This window comes from Schistosoma mansoni, chromosome W (assembly GCF_000237925.1).
Source record: "Schistosoma mansoni strain Puerto Rico chromosome W, complete genome".
In the NCBI taxonomy this organism is placed as follows: Eukaryota; Metazoa; Platyhelminthes; class Trematoda; order Strigeidida; family Schistosomatidae; genus Schistosoma; species Schistosoma mansoni.
This window is the reverse complement of record NC_031502.1, coordinates 14262148-14284257: the sequence shown is the minus strand read 5'-3', so window position 1 is coordinate 14284257 and position 22110 is coordinate 14262148. Positions and strand designations below refer to the sequence as shown.

At 36.7% G+C, this 22110-nt stretch overlaps 1 protein-coding gene across 1 annotated transcript in view; it reads left to right on the top strand.

Annotated features, from left to right (window-relative positions):
- Smp_167940 (kinase) overlaps positions 1–22110 on the top strand; it is a gene marked incomplete at its 3' end in the record, with an annotated part of 47469 nt that overhangs the window by 13036 nt on the left and 12323 nt on the right. The window contains 3 exon segments of the mRNA XM_018788651.1: positions 2147–2248; positions 5637–5730; positions 6364–6381. Of these exon segments, the coding sequence (XP_018654173.1) occupies positions 2147–2248; positions 5637–5730; positions 6364–6381 (214 nt within the window).

The window sequence follows — 22110 nt, the reverse complement described above, 5'->3', positions numbered from 1 at the left end:
GTAAGTCAACAAGCTGATGTCCTTTCTAACAACCAGAGCAACAATTAACATAGGTAAATGGAATGTTCGGACAATGTGGTAGACCGGGAGCACCAGTCAAACAGCTGTGAAAATGAGGAGACACAACTTAGAGATGTTCAGAATAAGCGAAACCCATTGGACACAAGCTGAACAGAAAAAAATAACCTCGCTGGATGTGCTGTTGTACTCTGGTCATGAAGAAGAAAATGCTCCGCACACACAAGGAGTTGCACAGATGCTGTCCAAAGAAGTACATAAAGCATTTACCGGATGGGAATCTCATGAATCCAGAATCATCAGCGCATTCTTCAGAACAAAGTGTTGTGGAATCAGACGATGTAGAAAGTTTTACATACTTTAGCAGCATCATCAATTAAAAGGAGGATTTGATGCAGATGTGAAGGCACGTATTGTCAAAGCAAGGGCAGCGTTCTTGCAATTGCAGAACATATGGACCTCAGAATAACTGTCAGACAACATCGAAATCAGAATCTTCTATACGAACGTCAAGACAGTCCTACTGTACGGAGCTGAAACTTGGAGAACTACTACAACCATCAAAAAAGGACAAGTATTTATCAACAGTTGTGTACGGAAGATACTGAATGTCCGTTGACCGAATATCATACGCGACAACCTGCTGTAGGAAAAAACAAACCGACTCCCAACTAAACAGGAAATCAGGAAAAGACGTCGGGGGTGGATTGGATATATATTAAAGAGATTGAACTGCATCACGAGACAAGCCCTAACTGGGAGTCCTGAAGCGAAAAGGGAAAGAGGAAGTTGAAGAAGCACATTGTGTTTCGGGCATAGGAGGCAGACACCAAAGGTGTGAATGGCAACTGGGAATGAGAGTCCAGGACGAAGTTGGAGAATCTTTGTCGGGGGCCTACGCTCCACGAGGAGTACCAGGCATAGGTAAGTAAGTCAATCCAGACAACACAGAGTTTTTTAAAGAATAACCTAAAATAATACCATTTAATTTTCTCTATGGAACAATAGTTTTCAGAACTTCTGATTTAAAGTCGTTGGGCTTCTTGAACTGCTTGTAAAATCCACTGGCTCATGGGTTGTTTGGGTTCGTTGTCGAAAGAGAGTTCAAATTGGTGTCTTTACACTTTGCTTTGAATAATTGGGAACGTGGCCGTTACTTATTGGTCGTGTCTTACAATCGTTAAACTTGTTTGTAATTAACAATTTCACTGAGAACTAATAACTGAAAGCTATCTACTGAGACATTGTCCGTAGGTTGCTAATAGCTATAATCATACTGTTATAAAGTATGGATACGAACATTGTTAGTCTCGTTGATTTTGAACCACGACATTGTTCGGGTTTAAAGATTTATTTACATAGTTATCAGTCCTCATTAAAACGTCTCCTAATCCCCTGGTGTAATCGAAATGCTGTCATTCGTTTACTCATTTATAGCCTTTTCCTAGGTTATTCTACCCACTGTCCTCCCGTGATGAGAGTGGTTTTACAATATTGAGGGAAAAAAAGCAGACATTTGTCGCTTAAACTACGGTCCACCTAAAGCAACTGAGAAACCCTGATTCCAAACCATTAATATACATGAACTCCAGAAATGGTGTGCAGATATATTGTAATCGGGTACCGTGAGACCACATACAACGTATTTCCGCTATATAGACCTTTAGTGGTGGTCCCCTTAGAAAATCATGTGATTTGGTATGGGCGTTCAATGATTTTTTAATGCAGAAATATGACCAATAATTTTGGTGAGAATGTTCACTGTACAATCCTTTTCAACTATCTTAACAGCAGCGGTTCGGTCAATCTTTGTCTACGTGTATAATATAAGGCATGGTCGAAAAGTCATGTCATTGATTCTCGCTCATATGTTACATGTTGTCGCGGATTTTTAATGTTTTTTATCGGCTAATCACAGCATTTTTCCGTCACATGTTAATTTTTGTAATATTTATGCGTGTTACATGGCGTTTATTACAGTCTATTGATTGTGGGCGCTGCGCAAACCTACACAGACGTATGATGATTGGATTTATTTTACCGTTAAGAGCTGTCTAATCGCATTTAGTTGCAACCATAAACTATCCATGCATCAATTAGTTTCTTTGCAAACTATTTCCAATTGCAGGCGGGTGGTCCTATGTCAGCATCAGTTTGGGAACGACTTCGTGAGACCGATTGCTTACCAGATCTTTCCGTCCTTCCCGGTTCCTTGAGACCAGCAGTAAAAGTAAGTAAAATGCATAACTACTAATACTATTATTAAGATAGTAGCTCAAGCGTAATACAAATTTTGTGATCTGGTCTTTTATTTTTATCTTAAGTGTTCATAAAGCAAGTTATTTGTATCCATCGAGTTAGATTCTACAAATCCATCTCCAGGACATGTTTTGTTTTCCATGCAGTAACGCGTCGTCGTGGAATACTTTCTATTGTTTTTTTATAAGTATAATAAGTTTATCCATTCCTTCGGATTTATGAATCACTTGGGTTCTAGGTTTTTACAGCTTTGACTTAACCATTGGAGGTATAATTTCATCCCCTTATTTTTATTCGAAACAACCTGACCGTATTAATAAAATGAAATATTAAACACAATAAGCACCCCCCCCCGCATACGAGAGGTGACAAAAAAGTAGATTCCCTAGCAAGTCCCTCAACACATGCTTTGTTCTTCATATGCATTATAGTTCCTGAATGTATCAGGCGTTTTTCAAGCTTACTTATATAATAGGTACATATTAAGCCACGTAAGACAGATTTATTTTACACAATCACCTCAATCGATTGTTCCAGTTCGACAGTGGAGTTAGGCAAGATTTTCTATCCTCGCCATCAGTGTTTATCTTTGTTGTCGATGACGTTTTGGAAATGACGTGGTATTGGTGGTGTCAATCTGTCAACTGTTGAAATACGTTCCAATCTCGATTATGCGAATTAGATTGTCCTACTGTGTGATGATACAAAGACCATCCAAATCACAAGTCGTCAGTTGTTAATTAGTGTCCCTTACTATGGCATATACCATACACCTGAATACAATTATTCCTGCAAGACTAGAATTTTATATCTGTACAGTTTGTGATGATACCTTAGAAGTATTTGAAAAGTTTATGCATCAAGGGAGTTATGTGAGTCTCGGTGGTGGTGTGGCAGACGAGATCAATCTACGTATAGTTAGAGCTAGATTAGTTTATGCTAATCTGAACCCTTTACTCTCCCTTTTTCTTAAAATATCACTTCATTCATGTGCCGCATTTTCTATGCTACACAGCACCAGAATTTTTAGGAGCTATAATTAAGTAGAAGATATGAATTTTTTTAAGTAGTATAACTGTCAAGAAAATTCCAAATTTCGGTTGGTCTAATTATATATATATATATATATATATATATATATATATATATATATATAAGCTACACAGAAAAAAATTAAGCGGTTTTAAAGCAGTCCTGGTTGTAAAAACGTTAAGTATTTCTGACTTATCATCATATACTGACTTTCGCTGTGGCATTTCTTTATTGAGACCTCCATATTTTCATTCATTTAACATTAAAAATGTTAAACTGTTGATTGTGAGGTTCGTGAGATTTCGCGAATCCTATTTAGTGTTCCACAACCAAAATTAGCAGTTAGATCTCGTGACTTTGATATAAATTGTGTCTATCAATCATCGTGTGTTTTACATTATGTTCCAATACTCTGTAAACCAAATGTTTATCTTTTTACAGTATTTCGTTTTTTCAAACTCTGTATTTTGATTCTTTGACTGCGCTTTCAAGTTCTCGGCTTTTTGTTATTATGAAAAATGTCAATGGGAAATCAATCAAAGTTGTATTTTTAAATGTTTAACACTGGTCCCGTGCTTTTCCAATAAACAAAAACTGTTACACTGACCAGCAGTGGAACTTACCTTGAGTATCGTAAAAATAACTTACATTGTATTACAAAGTTTTATGACAGAAGGTTTAAAATGACTACATTTTGAATTCTCTTGACCACCGTCGATTTACATAGTTTCTTACCTATACTTTATGTTTTTGTCTGCAAATATCCTTATATCTCGCTCAATGTGGTTGTCTAAGAAATCTATAATGTCCGCTGATTATTTTATATTTTACTGTACAATTTCCGCTAAAAACTAGGTATCAAACGTAGTTTTTTGTTTAATGACAGTTTTGCTGTTGCTCTTTTTGTATATTTAATTGCTTACCGTGATCATATGGTACTAATTCAAAAATAAGCTCTTAAATTTGTACCAAATAAATGGTTTCCGAAGAGGATGATTCCAAAAATCTCAAGTTCAAATCGGTGTTACATAAATGTTCCAAGTACTTTATTAATACTTGAATGTACAAGTTAGGTTCTGTGAGATTAGATAGTTGTGTACTTATTAATTGTATCAGAGGTTCCCCACATAAATGAGATGACTATATTGTACATAAAAGAGATGGCAAGCGTCATACGACAATCACTTCGTTTCTGGATATCGGAGCACTTAGATTTTCAAATCTTTCCAATCTGCTTACAACCGTGACCGTAAGTTCTGATAAGTCTTCTAGTTGGGGTTTCCCCGTGTAGGTTTAAATTCCATCCCGGTCGCCAATTGTTATGACTGGTAGTAAACTGTTATGACTGAATCACCAATTGTAATATCTGGTCTTGGTTGATTATTATGTCTGAATCGCTTATTACTTATTCTCAAAAATGAGGAATCACTGCAATTTCCATAATGTGAAAGTAAGAATACAAAGACTGATACAAGTGAAGATTTATTAACCTCAAAATATGATGACAACCCTAGTGGATAATACACTCATTTATATACTAAATTGTATATCCATTTTGATTATTAATTATATCAATAAGATTACATCAATGAAAAAATAACAATAACAACTTACAATGATAATAAATTATTATTATTCAACATATCAAGTTGAGTATAATTCATGTTAAATATTGTATATTATATAGAATTAAAAATATTATACAAAATAACAAATACAATACTGAATAATCACCATAATGAGTTAAAAGAAAATATGTCATATTGAACAAAAATCATAATAAGTAAGAGAAAAATGTAATTTTGACTTTTTAATCCCATCATATCAAGTTCATCTCCATCTTTGAAAGAAGCGTAATTATTGTTGTCTAGACCGGTCGGTGAAATCCTTCTCAAATATCTTCGTTGAGTAGATCTGTATTTGCCCACCAAGGAGAAAAATTCGGTTTATTCTCGTTCTTGTGGCAACAAATAAGATGGACTGTTTGGCGTTCGAAACGACTTTGAAGATTGCTGACAGAAACTCATCCTAATTATTCATGAATTGTTACCCATTGATTACCACCCATCAGCATGTTTATAAGATTACCGTAACCCTGTTAACACGTTTACCTTTGGTAGTGAATCTTCAAACGATAAACAAAAGGTTCGAACATGTAATTTTCGGTTTTGGCAAGGTTTTGACCACCAAGAGTTAGCTCTCTCTAATCCTTGTATTGTTTTATTTAATGTATGTAATCGCTTAATATTTAACAGAGGTACGAACTTTGTTTTAACTTCTGTATGAATTTCAGATTTTCCTTTAATTTTAATCTACTTGTCTGATAGAGTCTTTTGCGACCCCTTGCTCAAGATAGGCCAACTGTTTCTGAACTAATCAATTATCCTCTATTTCGTCTCCATGTCAATGTTCGTTCGGATGGTGAGTTTGATTTATATATCTTAACAATTTCTTGTCTCATTTTAACATTCACCCTCACTCTACACTTGCGTGTTTGTCTAGCTGAGTATACAATAAATTTAGCAGTTTTGTTACGTATGTTTTCGTCTTTTGCTTCACTGAGGTAATTTTTGTTTGTAAGTCGATAATTAGAACGAATAATTTTAAGAAATTCCAAAAAAACATTTCGTACATTAAAAGTGAAAATTAGACTAAGACTTATTTTGTTCTATAAATAAGTTAAAGATTTTTAAATTGCTTAGTTTTTTGGTAAGAAACATGGACTCATTCAGTATTTCCTCACATTATTTTTGCTTGTCGTTTGTCGTGCTAATGTTTCCGTCAACTTACTTATGTGATAAAAGCCAGTATTTACTTGCTGGTATTGCTCCGAACAAATAGATAATTTTGTTAACGAACAGTAATCTAGTCACAACATTATCTCGTTCATACTTTTCACCATCTCAATAGGAAACGTATTTTCTATCACCACTTTGATAGAGATAGTAATTTGAGATTTATCTGATGATTAGTCATTTTACCTCTTAGCCACATATGTACTATGCCGCTTTTAATTTTCGGATATTGTAACATTTTTAATTTCTGGCTTTTCAGATCCCTGTCCATTGCTTGACATTGGTTGCAGCAGTTGACTTCTTAAATCGACTATTCCAAATAATTCTAAAGCCGTAACTCATTAACCATATCCTACACAATTGTAATATTCATTCTGTACGAATTTTGTCACACTTATTCTATCATCAAATGAAGAAACCCTTTTAACGAACATTTTTTGTATATCATTGAATTATTCCATTGAGAGATTTTATTTGAATAGAAGATTTTTTTTCTAAGTAAATAATCGCTTTTCATTAAATGATTGATGTTATCCAGTGGTAATGAAAAATTATATGATATGAATTTTGGACACCTGTTCGAAACTAGTGGGTTTTTCAGATTTGTTCTTCAACCAGAAGTAATTGTCTTGCTTCAGTCTGTTAGCTTGGCTCTGAAAGGTTGTATCCCTGATGTGTCGATAAAAGGAGTAATAACTTGTTATTAAACACAGATCTTACTCGATGAGTGTGTTGAAGGGCTTGTGTTTCCAGTAATAATTGTCTCCAAAAGAGCTCTCACATCTGGGGCGACAATATTAGTAGTGCTGACATTTAAGTATATAAGTTAATGTTAACTGACAACTCGTCACCTAATGTCACCAATTTGAAACACTAGTTTCGAGAGGGTAGTCATCTATGAGTGTTATTCCAGCGGCTCTTAAATCGCATATTATTTGCTAAACTCACTTGTGGGTTTTAGAACTATGTTTTTGATTACTCTGAGAATATTTGATTCTGAAATGTAACTCATCCGCTTCCAAGTTAACCCACAAACTATCATCCCTCGTGTTGACTTTCTCAAAGTATTTGAACAATTTCTTTTATTATTGGAAAGGTTTCACAACTTATCGATTGATATCCGAGTTGTTATGTCTCTGGACAAGTTCTTCCGTCGCAGTACTGAATAAGGTTATTCAGCTTTGCTCTAAGTCCGGTGTTTTCATTACCAACACATACTTCGAAGCTGCTTATAGAATTCAATAACGTTCAGAGGCACTTTCAATATTGTATTTATTAGGTTAGTATTGAGATAACCACCAATTCTTTATGGAGATGATTTGATTTCCTAACATGTTTCCTTATTGAAAGTATGTCAACAGGCGTTATCCTCTTTTTGTGGCAGTTTTTCCCATATTACTGCTTCCTCTAATCGGTTCACATCCAGGTTTAACAACTCTGGCTCCATCATAGAATTAATTTTTTGTTCATTCCATTTAAACTGATCGACACGATCAGTCTCTGAGAAACACAGGTTTAATTACGGAATATCTGTTTCATAATGCTTTCTAGGATCGATGTCAGTAGTGTGTCATGATTATCCAATGTAAACAGTATGCTCTTCCAATCTTTGTGGGACTCAAGTTGCATGTGGACAAATTTCCAAATAACCTCCCTTAGACTGTTGCTATACTTGTGGCAGGACAGTCGTAAAAAGTAACTCTCTATGTAGCTCGCTGTTATAATCTGTCTTCAGAGCCAGAAGCATAATATAATGCAACTATTTTTAAGGTCAACAGCGAACTAGTCACTCCTGAACAGGGACACAACAAAATGGAGCAAAGAAAGACTTATTCTAGTCCATGCAAAAGATTTAATTTCATAACTATCAGTCGGATAAAAAGTAACAGTAGTAACCAGTTTAAGGTTGAATGAACCTTAGGTTATGATTAAAATGCTAATTATTGACTCGTTCTTATTGATCGGGATCAATGATATAGGGTAGCGATATGGAGAAAGTGTGTATCTGTTTGTCCATCTTGGTTCAGTAGTTGAAGTTTAAGAGGTGATGCAACTGTATCTTGAGACTTCACCAGACTTGACTCACAATAGTAGACAGTGGCAATAGTGGCCTCATAAAGTTGATAAGATAGAATTTAAATAAAAGTATTCATTCTGGTTGTAAGTTTAGCTGGACAGTATGTAAAAACCTACACTTGTAGTGGTAAATAAATCTCCAAAATCAATAGCTCAGTAGGTCTTCTATATTTAGTGCCGATCGCATTAGATTTGATGGACTCATTTGCACAAGTGGGTACACCGTGCTTCACATCTGATACGATCGCCAGCCGAATTAGATCGATCACTTCTCGATATATTGATAGCCTATCAAATATGTCTTCGCTTCTGACATTTGGTTGGACTGTGTTGGCACATCTCGATTACAAGAGGTGCTGCTGGTTAGGGTGTTGTCAGGCTCCGAATACCTGTGGCATCTTTACACTTCTTCGTCACAATTTTTATCGTACTTCTCTTTTCTACCTATTTCTTCTGAATGATGTCTAGCAATTTGTATGACGGAAATCTTTTATCGTTGATGAGCTCACTGCCCATTACGTCAAGTGGATTCTTCTGAGTTGAAAATTGTTTTGAACTTGAAGTTAGAAATCTCAATTGTTCACCTTTTCTGGTTTAGTAGCGTCTATTATCAGCAAAACTAAAGAAATCATCAGCGCAAATTTATAATCTGTTTTCCCAATACATGTTGACTAGATCCTAAAAATCTAAGGATGAAGAGTTAAGTTCCACCTGTTTTTTCAATCTAGGGATTACCCTTTTTAGGTGGCTAATATGTCTTGGTACATTGTCATTGAGACGGACAAAAGAACCTGAGTTCTGGCTTATAACTATAGTGAACTAGTTTGAAAATCACTTCTGAACAGTCAGCTTTCAATTGGCGAGTATTCTGGCAGATGTGACCGTAGTCACGGAATCGCACTCCTTATGTGCCTAAAATCAGAATCATGTGACATGAAAAGAATTTTAGAACGGAGAAATTGATTATGTCCGGGATCCAGTTATCTCCATGCAAAATATTCTGATCTTTCTCAAAAATTCAAACTCTTCATTAGAAAACATGTCCCGTGGACGTGACTTCTGTATTTAAGGATTGATTAGTGTTTAATTTCAAGTTTGAACAACGAGACGAATCCTTGACTTTTAAATATACCGTTTGAAAGATTTCAAAATCATGCTTTCACTGCTAATGTCAAACAAAGTGACCTTTCCGGCCGAGAATGGATCGAAAGTGATGATGATTCTATTTATACTGAAAAAACTATGATCACACACCTCCAAACGTTAAACAGATCGGTTATTTTCTACCAAATATACATCGAAATATCACTACTCCTTAACAAAACGAGTCTTTTGGGCAAACACTTAGTTAAGTCACAACACTGTACTGGATAAGCGGAATAGATTGGTTGCGAAGGTAAATACAAAAATAAATAATAATTTATATTCGACAACCGTGAGTTTTATGAGGCATGTCAACCTACGGGCAAGAACAAAATTTCACGAATGTTTCGTTATTTGTCACAATAAACTTGGTGATTTACCGAACTTTTTGTTGCGGAAGCATAATAATGAAACATTAGTTCATAAATAGACATCTGTTGAATGTAAAATGAATTGTACAGTGTAACAGATGGTGCGTCATACGAACACTGGGTTACAGTTTCAGTTGGTAAAGTACAGAAGGCCATGTGTTAGTCTTGGCAATGGTAGTCTTTCAGTTGATACAAATTTCTCTTAAAAAATTCGACAGATGGGGCCTCGATAACATATTGGGTTAATGGATTCCGGTGGCTGATGATTCGATGGGAAAGTTGATAGTCATCTGACAAGTAACTTGTTCTGGGCTTGTGAACTTTTTTGGAGTGTCCTCGTAAATTTTCTGTTTTGGAAGACAAGAAAAATGAGGGCCTATCCGGTGCAACTTTATCACTAAGTAATTTGAAAACTGTAATCAAATCACTTTTAGTTATTCGATATGACAATGGGAATAGGTTAACCTTAGCCACTCGAGCATCATACAGGAGCTTCTCTATTTCATGGATCATAATTGTTGCCATTCTTTGAACCTTTTCCAAAAGCTCACTGTATTTTTTAAGCAAGGGCTAGCCTCTTGTTTGCAGTACTCAAGGTTAGGACTCACGAATACTGTATACAAAGTCAAAAAAGTTTTCGTGTCAACATGATTAGAGGATTTACTTATTGATCATAGTATTCTGAAACCTTCGATGACTGTTGCGCGGCGATCTGCAGTAGTTTTTAAGCCTTGGCTAATGATAACAACTAAATAATTTTGTGTCTGGACAACACGTAGCTCAATGTTATTCATTATATATGTATCTGTACCTTGATAGCCAGAACGCATTACAATGTACTTGGAGGTTTATATCGGAGATCGCCAAGTTTGAAATCATTCAGGTAATTTCTGCAGGTCATTTTGAAGTTTTGAGCTATCACCTTTTCTTCGTATCGCTCTCCGTATATTAATATCGTCATTGTATAGCAAGACCGAAGGTGATCGGAGACCAGGAATGTCATTTACATACAAGAGGAATAACACTGGCCCCAAAACTTCGCCCTGAGGCTATCCGCTAAGCACAGTTTTTCAGCCAAACGACTTGGGAATCACAACTATGCTTTGTTGGCGCCCAATTAGGGAGTCTTTTATCCACATTAATAGATTACCTCCAACCCCGACATCTCATAAATTATATAACAGCGAGTCACGACAACTTTGTCAAAAGCTCTGATGAAGCCAATGTAGGCTACGTCTATAAGTAACATTTGGTCTTTCAAACCACACCATCTTCCATAAGCTACTAATAAGGTAGTGAGACAGGAATAACCTATTCTAAAGCCATGCTGATTTTACAAATGCATCCGGTTTTCGTCGAGATACTCCCACATTCACAGCCACTTTTGACTGAGTCTTGCACAAACGTTGTTTTCTATTTTAATAATAATAATAATAATAATTTATTCTCAAATATCAGTTTGTTACATGAAGGATGCCAGTTTACAGGCAAGATAAAATTGTTATAGAAGTCACGATTTTCACTGTCGTGAATTACTAAGCTGGGTTCATATTTCTTAAGATATGAATGTAGATATTTTTATTAGGAATCGTATTGTCAATATCAAAATTGGCATGCCTTATGAAGGTTGCGTCGCGACATACAACTGATGGTCGAGAATAGATCCATGCCAAGTTGAGGGCTTCTAGAAGCTTCAACCTTATATCCCTTTGGAATATCTTGGGCTTTAATCATGGTGCAGGACGAAGTCAACCATTTCATATCTGTTTTTGGTGGCGTACCTCAAAGGGGCTGAAGAAGGGTTGCAGCTGTAAATAAATCTCCAAAATCAATACCTCTTTAAGTGTTCAACATTGGATGTTGACCACATTAGTTTTAGCGGAATCAACGCTCGGTCATGAATCCGCACTAGATGACAGTTTGAAATAGCGTGCGAAACGTCTTCTGCGATCACTAGCCAGGTTAGATCAGTCACTCCTCGATATATTGATAATCCATCGAACATATCTCACAACCTCCTCGCTTCTGAGTTTGATTTTACTGGGTGGACGCGATTCAATTACAGGTGCTGGGATTAGTTCATAATCAGCTAGTGCTATTTCATCAGTTAATGAGGAACAAAAGTGTTCACTGAATAGTTCCGTAACAAATTAGGATCTTCGTATACTCGCTTGTCTTTAATATATATGTTCCCTCACGATTCAGAACGTTTAAGTTTATTTTTTAAGAGTATGGTGAGTACAGAGGAGTTATTAATAAGTTCGGCAGCACGTCTTTCCTGTTCGACTGTTTTTGTGTACCTATTGTTCGTTCGGCCAAGTATTACTGACATCGTTACTAAAGAGGAAATGACATCAAAGTTTTGGAATCAAGTACAATGTCCTTGCACACGTATTCGTGTACGGACCGGTATATACAGATCTTTAGAAAACTTAGGTCTCCAGTATTTTGAAGGTGCGATTTCGTTGATGATACTTCGGAAGTTTTGATAAAATATATTGATTAGTGTGTCGTTATTGTTTGCGATAGAGAAAGTTCCCCAAACAATGCTTCCAAGGTAATCGTGCAAGTTATTCCAATTAACCTTGTGATAGTTTCTACGAAATGCTATGGTTTTACGTCTACCGGCTGTGTTTGAGGCTACATACGACGATGTTATGATCACTACCTAGAAACGTTTTTTTGCAATGAACACAGTATTGGGGGTGAGGTCACTGGTAAAGTCTAAATCGAAGATATTTGGATATCTTGTGGGGCTAATTATGTACTGAGCCCAATGTCCTAGTTCTAGACATTCAAAAGATGACTCATAACGTTTCGGAGCCTTGACTAGAAGAAATTTCAGGCATGTTGAATTCGCCACAAATGAGCTTGCCTGGCAATGAGAGGGATGATGCTTGTATGAATACCTCTGACAATACTGCTATTTCACGTATTCACGCGTTAGGTTGACAGTAGACACAGCCGTACAGTAATATGATTGTATTCAATGGCTTTAAAACAATCCACAGCCAATCTTTCAGTTTTTTTCAGGCTCATCACATAATAGTGAGGTTAAGCTAGAATTAGCGTAAATAATTCATCCTCCGCCTCGCTCTTTCAATCTACCACTTCTATATGGGAAATAGTTATCAAGAGATATATATAGGTCGGAAATATTACTGTTAGTCCATGCTTTAGATATCATTAAAAGCGATTATTGATATATCGATACAAACAGAGCTGAATCTGTCTTTTTAATGTAGATCGACCTAGCATTGATAAGACAGGAGTAACTCGATTAAAGTTGTCATAACCCTGAGGGTGTGATATGGGTTTGAAGTTAGTGATTGGATGTTCTTCAATAGCTCTGTAGAGTTAGTGGGAGATGTATCAAATGAGGTGGTGAAGTTGCTTGGGGAGGTTACCCAGGAGAGGTGAGTGGGAGAACTGTTTCATGCGAACTGTACGAGGGTAGGGGGTTTATGTTTCTCACATGGTTTAAAATGACTTGGGCTATATGCTTCAACAATAATTTCTTCATACTTTCTCGGACAGAAAATAAGGTAAAACTCGGGTCACAGTTCTAGCGTGACGATCATGCATATCCAACATGACCAAAACAGAGCGAAAGTAGAGTAACCTTGAAGAAAAGTTCTATAGCGAAACTAAATAGTTGATTTTGGTGGAACATCGACTTTATGTGAATTTGATCCAACTATCTAGCTTCATGTTATAGGAAATATGACACAGGATGCAGAGTAAAACTCGGTAATAGAACCGAACGTCATTTAGAGTCACTGTTACCTAAAGCGAATACCGTTAAAGTAGCGAAGGTCTCTAGAGAAAATATAGTTGTAATTTGTATCTTAATTGTAATGATTTGTGACTTTCCACATCCGAGTCATATTATATCAGATAAAGTTAGTCCATGGTTTGTTATGCCTTTTACTTGAAATCCATATTTTATTTCACAAACGAAGAAAACGATGATCGCCTGGAACGCGGCTGGATGTTGAATCACTTACTAAGTGTCTTATCATTGTTTTACCTAACCTTCTCTTTTGGCAGCCGTCATATTGTATTGCTGTACTTTGGTTGTGAATTTATGAATTGATTTAATCTGATACATAATTTCCATATTCGAAGCACTCTCTCTGTTTGTTTCGGGAAAATATGACATAGATAACTGGTAGCCCATTGCATTTACCATAAAATATTTGGAGTTAGGTTTACGGGAATAAAAACCAAAAACGGCAGTTAGCAACAGCCTGTAAGAGCCGAGTAAGCCAAGACGTAGCAGAGAGAGAACTGAAATCAGACTTCGGGAAAACTCTAAACATATTCTACGTTTTTTTTCAAAAGATTGATGAAGGACTGAAAAGCATAGGCAGAATGGAGACAGGGATACATTACTAAGGTACTGAAAAGAAGAGATCTTAGTAAGTGCAAAAACTATAGAGGGACCAAACTCGTATCAGTAACAGATTCTACCGGACTGTTTCTGAACAGAACAAGGGAGTGAGGGAATCCATGTTGCTCAGAAATGTGTTGCAAGTAGATGGTAGAGTCGAAAAAGACCTTTTTCCGCCTTTCCTCGTCCCTCTGGTTGTTGACTTGATTGTGATGACCTTTACAACTCAGGATTAGCAAGGAATAAAGTGGACAGCTTAATAGCAGCTGGGTTGTGTGAACGCTGAATATGCATGAGCTCTTCGATCCTACACGCAGTAAGAGACGCAGACGAAAACAACCAACGTAGCAACGACCTCTATAGCTAAGTACTACCGCAAATATCAGTAAAGGCCACAAGTATTTATAAGGTGTTTCTGTTATATCCTAGCGAAGAAGTAAGTACGGATAACTTCTGGGACCTATTAATGGACTATTATTCTATATACATTCTTATGGTTTAAATATTGAGTAACCGGAGTGTGCATATCTATATTCATCCTATTATAAGCTTCATTTCGACCTATAAATTATTATACGATTTACTGTCCCTAAATAATACTCAGTTTATTGATTACTCTCTCCCACGTTCACAGCCACATTTGGCCTGATCTTGTACAAACATTATTTTCTGTTTTATGGTGAGATGCGGTTTGTCTCTCTGTAATATAAACAGATTATGCTCGAAATAAATGATTCGCATAGATTTGTATAGCAGAAGCTGCAATTAGTGTTTTGGACTCAACTGGAAGTGCTAGGCGGACAAGGGACCAATAAGGACACTAGACTGCTCATACTGGTCGAACGTCATAGATATTTCACAGTGTTAAGATCGGAAAAGTCGTATTTCGATTACTGGTCATTCACGTGATGAAAGCCGGACATAAAAATCAATAACGAACTAGCATTCGTCCTCTTATTTTTCATAAAGTCATAACAGTTTCCTGTTCAAGATACACCAGAATCACTGATGAGAGACCATCATCTATACTCTACTTTGTCAAAAAACAAGCTAGCTTCAATTTGAGGGGAGAATTAAGGGAATATAATCAAAGCGGATGGGATGCACTTTGCGGAAATCACTAAACTGCCTCACAAGATGAGTCACAACTTGAAATACTTAGTGTGAAGGGAGAATAGGTGAACTAAGTGACATATAGTTCAATAAATCAAAGTCCAACATCCAGAGGTTAAATGTGATTTAGAAGCTACTGGAAAGGCAGGTTCAAAACGGAACTGGTTAAACATTTCTTGTCGGTAGCCAAGATAGTAGCCAGGGTTTCAGAGCTAACTAGGTTAATCAATCACTGAATCAAAGTATGTCTATCTTTACGCAGGACTCTGAAGTGTCCCATCTTCAAACAGACAAAGCGCATTATCCTAAACCACAGTGGTCGACGGGTAGTTGGAAATCATCACTTAGTATTACGGTTTGGTACCGTTACGTTAAAGCTAGAAAGATTTAAAAGGATGTAAGCGACTGAAAAGGTTTGACCGCAATTTCATATTTATATGTACTAACGATCAACGAGGCTGCGGTATGGATCAAATTGGAAAGTTATTTTCAGGTCACTGTAGTTAGCTTGAAGGCTGACTGTGATTTTCTTGCATAAACAACCTAAGACAGCTATCTGTGCAATATATTAATTCAGAGCCTCATCAGATATAGTGTGGCTTGAAAAGTTAAACCACCTATGAATCTATTACTGCGGATCAGGTGGTAACTGATAATGATGTCTAGGGAATGAAGCATTGATTTTGCTCATTATATATCTTTCTTTTCTTGTTACTAGGTCTGGACAACTCAGATAACATAACTGGGTAGTTCGAAAGCCCCAAATGGAAAATTTGTTAGTAACATATAGTTTAACACGCTAAATAATGAACTCTTGGGATCGACAACCTCAAGAAATAATACCTAAAACTTCATTCGTATCACTTAAGAGAAGTTTAGATACACACATGTTGCAGGTAAAGTACTAACATGGGATCACGTCACTCTATATTCAGAACAAAAAACTCGCGAATCCTCAGATCCTGAAATCTTACCGCTTAGATCGACACGGCTGGAAAAATATTTATATGATGATGCAATGGTGGTTTAACTTGATTATCATACTGCGGTGTAGAAAAAAATAGGACGAAAAGGGAAGTGGAAGGCAAACAGTAAAATACATACGGACAAAGCGAACTAAAAGTAGTTGATGAATTCGGAACTTTCACTGAACACTAAATAGTGAATGCTGAGAAAACAATTCGTACATATCATTTGTATGAAATATATATTTTTTATTAAATAGTGAATCACCATGACAACAGTTGACCAAGTTTTCAAAAGTAAACTTTCAGACATTTGATACGTACTTTCAAAATATATAGATAGTTACATTAATAAGCTATCTTATGTCTTCCCAAGTAATCAGAGAAAGTTATGTTTCTTCCTATGGTAAATACTCTTTCATACACATCAGTCAATCAACATAATGAATTAACTTTTATTTCAGATAGATCATTAACAACAAATTATCCAGTAAATTATAACTATTGTGAATCAAACAGTTCATCAGCTGATGAAATACTAAGTAAGAAGACTATGAATTGTGGAAAACCGGAATGTAAGGTTGTTCTGGTCCAACATATTTATTACGAATTTTAATTGCAACCGTTTGTAGGTTTTCGACATCAGTTTACTCACGATTACGTAACATATACCCATGAAAGTTCATTTGGTTACACTTAAGTTCAAGATCACCTGGTGGTGGACTAATGAAAGCTATAGAAATTACGGCTACATACTTGCTCCTATAAGAGTTCCTAAGGTTATAGCTAATGTGTTGATAAAAAAATAGGTGACAATAAATTTCAAAATTCACCTGTAAAATGTACGGTATGTGTGGTATAACACAACTGATGAAAACATTTGATATAAGGTCGTGGTTAGTACCCCCAACGAACCTTGAACTTACTTACTTACGTACGCCTATTATCACTTGTGGAGGAGCATAAGCCACTCACTAGCTCTCTCCTTCCAACCCTGTCCTGGGTAATCCTTTCTAGTTGTTACTCATCTTTTTAATATCTGCTTCCATTTCTCGGCGTAATGTGTTTTTTGACTTTCCTCAATGAACCTTAAAACCCAATCAAAATTAATTATTCAGTTTTCCTTGACTTTCAATGGTTAAATACATTGTAAAATTACGAACAACTGGTTAATTTTGATGGACAAGAGATGAATGACATGAAACGGCAATCACAAAGCATCGAATAACTATGCCTAATGTGAGATAACACTGACTCATCACACAGTATACATCAGTACCTCTAGGAGAACATTTACCAGGCTACGATGGAGATTTGAAACAGCATATACTTTGAAGAATCGTTAAAAAATTTGTTTCGCTTCATCTCTCACAAATCCAACACATTCAAGATAACTGACTAATATCAAATAAAATTTTTCATAACTATATGGCAAGTTAGTCGGTGAACTCGAAATGATCAGAGGTCCAGTCAATAAAATAATGTACATGTTCTACTACTTACAATCAACCCTGGCAACATTTCTGCACACGTTTGCTTGGGATACACGAGAGATTTCAGGCACGAATCAAACATCACACTAAGATCGGAAGAATAATCGGAAAACATGAAATCAGGCTGAAACCTTCATCCGCTACCTACAGTGGGATTTCGCTTCACCATTGATAACGTTGTGGCAACGATTTAAGGACTGAGCTGAAACCCGATGTGTTGTCTTGGCTATTCGGCTCCAAGTGTGAAATGTGTCATCTGCAGTGATAAAAAGTGGTGCAATATTCCCAGAATCATGAGGGGAAAGCTCAGAAAATTAAGTCGTTGAAGTCAAAGGCATCGTGATTTATTTGTGTCGTTAGATTTTCACAATATAGCGGACGAACGTGAAATTAATGAGTTCAGCGAGCATCTTGAACACAGAAATGTTCAAGCATCAGTAAATACAACTGTTCATTGATTCTGTTGTTTTAAGTACGACTGAAGCCTGAGAGAAAACTAGGAGAAACGGTTCTGACTAAACAATTGAGTCTGTTGCAAGAAATCTCTGCATTAATAGTGTTATCGGTTAAATCAATACAATCCCATAGAATTGAACAATCGTTTGTTTTAGTGGTTATTAATAATTATTAATGTGATATATTTTGCGAGATGTTGAAGGATCTGATGGAAAAATATAAAAACCAGATAGAATATTTCACAAGTGTGATAGTTAAATAAGAAGGCAATCAATATCAATGTTGACTTATGATCAGTATGCAAATTAATTAGAGACTATTGACGTAAAATAAATGAATATTTAAAAACCTTAATCATTTAGGAACACTAGTGATTATATAGGAATCAAACCGTTAATGAAAATAGCCAATTTACTTGAAAGTTTATCCATTAAACTTCCGTGTAAAGCTTGTTATGAAGTGTTAGTCTGGTTTGTGTTACATTCGTACAATATCGATTCATCCATTATATCGAGATCGTTAATGTTTAATCATAAATTAAAGCAAGACTTGCCCACAAACTGGGATGAATTACGTAGAAATATTCGTAATTGTGCACTTAAAAAGCACGTAAATACAGTGTCAATATTGCAGTTAGAGTCCATATATTACAATGCCTGCTAAAAAACTAACATAGGGGATTAATTGTCTTACTAACAAATTATTATTGATAGAATATGAAAAACTTTCCCACAATCTTATATAATAGATCTACAGGCAAATAAAAATAAAGGAAACGTTAGTAGGAATCGACTATGGTTATCAGTGGAACCCAGGACTCCCATACCCATCTATTTGGGATTCTTTGGCTCAATATCCCTGATATAATTACATCCACTGAGCTACTGATTCCGAGCAACCACCAGCTTATTAAACAATCATAACTCTTACATGAGAGACACAATGCCTTTATTAAAAAACTGGCTATATAAACGAGTATATCGAGGCGATCCGCATTTGATGTGCATATAACTACAAAGACTGATCGAAATGAAGTCCAACTATCAACGCGAAGGTCACTCAAGCTCTTTCTAACGATGATATGAAGGAGAAAATATCAGGAATACTGCAGAGGTTTGAGCTGGTTATCACAAACCTCGTTCTTGTGTCAGTAGTTTCTCAGGATCAATAGGATCTAGTTGGTTTTACCAGGTCTTCTGTTGATTATGATAATATCATAAAAATTAATACCATTCCCAATAATTTATAACTGATGTTTGGTAAACTTCTACAGAATAAATAAGTGATTTAAACCTATTATAACAGAAAGATGTATTATTGCTCCGGTCTATTTTTTAGTAAAAAAAAACCTGATGTGAATTTCACTTTCATGTTATTTAAAGAAGAATTAAGGTTCAACTATTTACAGTGGTTAAAATAAGACATTGGTGCACAGTATATGTAGTTTCACAGCGCCGACACTGAACGCCAAAACCAGTAACTTTGGCTACTTGTCTAATCTTTTCTACTGTCTTAATCCCCGACGCTGCACGAAGAGCTAATTATGTTATTAAGGCTACCTTAGATAGTCTTACTGTTTATCTTAACTTTAATGGTACAGTGCTAACATTAGTTCTCAGTCAGTCAGCGACAACATAGGACCAGGCACATATATGCATCGGTCCAAGTTGCCATACCTCGTTAGCACAACAAGATCAACACCGGATTCATAGAAGTAATTAATTTAGTGGTGGTAGTATATAAAGAAAGGTTGTATATAAGGATATAGTATAGGAAGGAAAAACGTTATGAAGCAATTTTAATCTCAAGGTTTAAGGGAAGATAAAGAGTGTATACACCTAAGCCATTGTGATCGATTCTGAGCCATGTCACACAGAGTCTCCAACCATTGGTTACGATAGTCACGTGGACCCCAAACAAGTAGTCCGCATCTACCAATATGGCTCAGACTACCAGTTAGTGACTTCAAGCACTGATGCTATGTTTTGGTTTGGCCACCCCTAACTCTCTTCCAACCATCCCCTACACTAGTCAGCATTGCGCGTCGTGGTAATCGGTGTTCAGGCATACGTAACACGTGGCCCAACCATCTCAGTCGATGAAGATTCATAACCTCATCAACTGATTTACCATCATTCCCTAATACCCTGCGTCTAACCTCACTATTACTTACCCGGTTATCCCAGCAGATGCGAGCAATATTTCTAAGGCATCTGTGGTCAAATACTAGTAACCTACGAGTATCTTCTACTCTTAATGGCCATGTTTCGCAGCCGTAAAGTAGAACAGAACGAACTGCTGCGCAGTATACTCGTCCCTTAATTGATAGACGGATATCTCGTCTTCGCCATAGGTGATGTAAGTTGGAAAAAGCCAAACGAGCTTTTTGAATCCGTGCTGGGATTTCGTCAGACACCAACCCATTAGGACCGATCAGACTTCCAAGATAAGTGAAGTTGTCGACGCGTTCGACTACTTCACTCCCTATCCTTAGTTCGGGTGTTGACGCAGGCCAGTCCTGGAGTAACAATTTACATTTGGATGGGGAGAAACGCATCCCAAACATCCTGGTATTATTACTGAGTTCCAACAGAAGACTCTGCATTTTGTCAGTGTCTTCACCAAACAGGACTATGTCATCTGCGTATTCTAAGTCGATAAGTGAACCTCCTGGTAGAAGATCAATCCCTGAAAATTCAGTCGACGAGAGTGTTATTTCCAGCAACAGGTCTATAATGAAGTTAAACAAAAATGGGGATAGTGGACAGCCTTGACGGACACCACTTGAGGTTGTAAAATCATATGACAGTTCGCCATAAGCTCTCACTCGACTAATAGTGTTCGAGTAAAGAGCCTTCAAAAGGTTTATGTACTTCTCAGGTACACCTTTCAATGACAGACACTGCCACAGAACCTCTCGGTCTACAGAGTCAAATGCTGCTTTTAAGTCAAGAAAAACTATCATTGTCGGACGCCGATAAGCATGTCTGTGCTCTAAAACTTGACGAATGGTGAATATGTGGTCGATACAGCCACGACCAGGTCTGAAGCCAGCCTGATTTTCTCGTGTTTGCAGTTCACGAGTCTTAGTTAGGCGCCCGATAATTATTGAGGCTAGTATTTTAGATGCTATGTTAGTCAGACTAATTCCTCTATGGTTATCACAGGATGATTTTGACCCCTTTTTATATATTGGGACAATCAGAGATTGTGACCAGTCAGATGGGATTACATCCGTCTCCCAGATTTTAGCCAGAATATTAGTCAACCTAATCGCTAAAATTGGACCACCATCCTTAAAGACATCTGGAGCCAATCCATCAGGACCAGCTGCTCTTCCTCGTTTCAGATTACTTATAGCCTTTTGAACTTCAAGTAGGGTCGGGGGGCCTACTTCAATGTTCCATTCAGGTTTTCTGGGAATAGTGGGTAGTTGTGCAGTAGCTGAAGGCCAGCTAAACTGCTCCTTAAAGTGTTCCGCCCATCGTTCTAAACGTTTGGGTTGAGAGCAGATAAGGGTTCCATCTTTTTCCGAGATCGTCTGACTTACACTTGACTTCTTAATTCCGGTTTCTTTCATTAGTCTGAATAGTTGCCTGGTGTTGCCTACAGCCGCTGCCTTTTCCATCTCCTTTGCTTTCGTTGCCCACCACTGCTCACGATCGTTCCTTAGACTTTTGGTTAACCTAGATCTAATTTGTTTACGCTCTTCATCGTGTTTAGAGCCTGATGGGATGAGTTTACGCGAATCCATCAGTGAAATAGACTTAGAGGAAATCCACTGGTTTTTTGGAGCCCTATGGTTTAAATGACTAATAGATGTGACTGCTGTTTCCACAGCTGTTCGTATGTCTTTCCAAGCAGCATCTGGGTCAGTCTCGTTTACAGAACTGCCTAGATGTGAACTCAGTTGTTTCTGGAATTCGCATTTGGCTTTCTCGTCCTCCAGTTCAATCCTAATGGGTCTTCTTAGTGTAATTTTCCTGAGTCCATTGA